Here is an 837-nt window from a genome sequence, read left to right as displayed (position 1 = left end):
GTCTTTTGGCTTAAATCGAATTTGATGATCAGTATAGGAAATATTTTAAGCATTATCTTGATTGAGATACATGCTAACGGTTCTTATCCAGTTAGTCAACGTTGGGATTCATTATAAACTACGATGTGATGATGAGAAATATTTATTTATTGCAAGAAAAGATTCGCTTTATCCTCCGTAGCCTGAACTGCTGCCACCTCCGCTGCCGCCTCCGTGTCCTCCAAATCCACCTCCACTTCCTCCACCAAAGCCGCCTCCGCTTCCTCCACCAAAACCGCCTCCGCTTCCTCCACCAAAACCGCCTCCGCTTCCACCTCCGTAGCCGCCGCCACCACCACCGCCTCCACCCGAGAGAGCTCCACTTCCAACAAGAATTCCAGCAACTACACTGCCACCGCCTCCGCCTCCGATGCCTCCGCCGTATCCACCGCCGCCGCCGCCGTTACCTCCGCCAAATCCACCACCGCCGAATCCGCCGCCTCCATGGCCTCCACCTCCACTACCTCCAAATCCACCGCCTCCGAATCCACCACCTCCGCTGCTACCGCCATATCCACCGCCGCCGCCTCCAAAACCACTGCCCCCACTGCCTCCTCCAAATCCTCCGCCTCCACTGCCTCCTCCGAATCCTCCTCCTCCACTACCTCCTCCACCACCGCCACCATATCTACCTCCACCTCCTCCACCGCCATGGCCATCCGCTGCTGCCATATACATCATGGCCATCATCGCCGCCAGCATCACCTGAAACATACAGACGATATCTGACAATCTCTGTATTGGTAATACTAATTATTTCACTTCTATCAATATTCTATCACTTCACTACCTATCTGA

The 837-nt window shown here is 53.8% G+C and overlaps 1 protein-coding gene across 1 annotated transcript in view; it reads right to left on the bottom strand.

Annotated features, from left to right (window-relative positions):
- The window catches only part of LOC119588031 (glycine-rich cell wall structural protein 1-like), a 4,013-nt gene that overhangs the window by 2,985 nt on the left and 191 nt on the right, over positions 1-837 (bottom strand). The window contains exon 2 of the mRNA XM_037936729.1: positions 231-744. Within this exon, the coding sequence (XP_037792657.1) occupies positions 231-744 (514 nt within the window). The remainder of the gene's footprint in view (positions 1-230; positions 745-837) is intronic.

This window comes from Penaeus monodon, chromosome 23 (assembly GCF_015228065.2).
Source record: "Penaeus monodon isolate SGIC_2016 chromosome 23, NSTDA_Pmon_1, whole genome shotgun sequence".
NCBI lineage: Eukaryota > Metazoa > Arthropoda > Malacostraca > Decapoda > Penaeidae > Penaeus > Penaeus monodon.
This window is presented reverse-complemented; position numbering and strand designations above follow the sequence as displayed.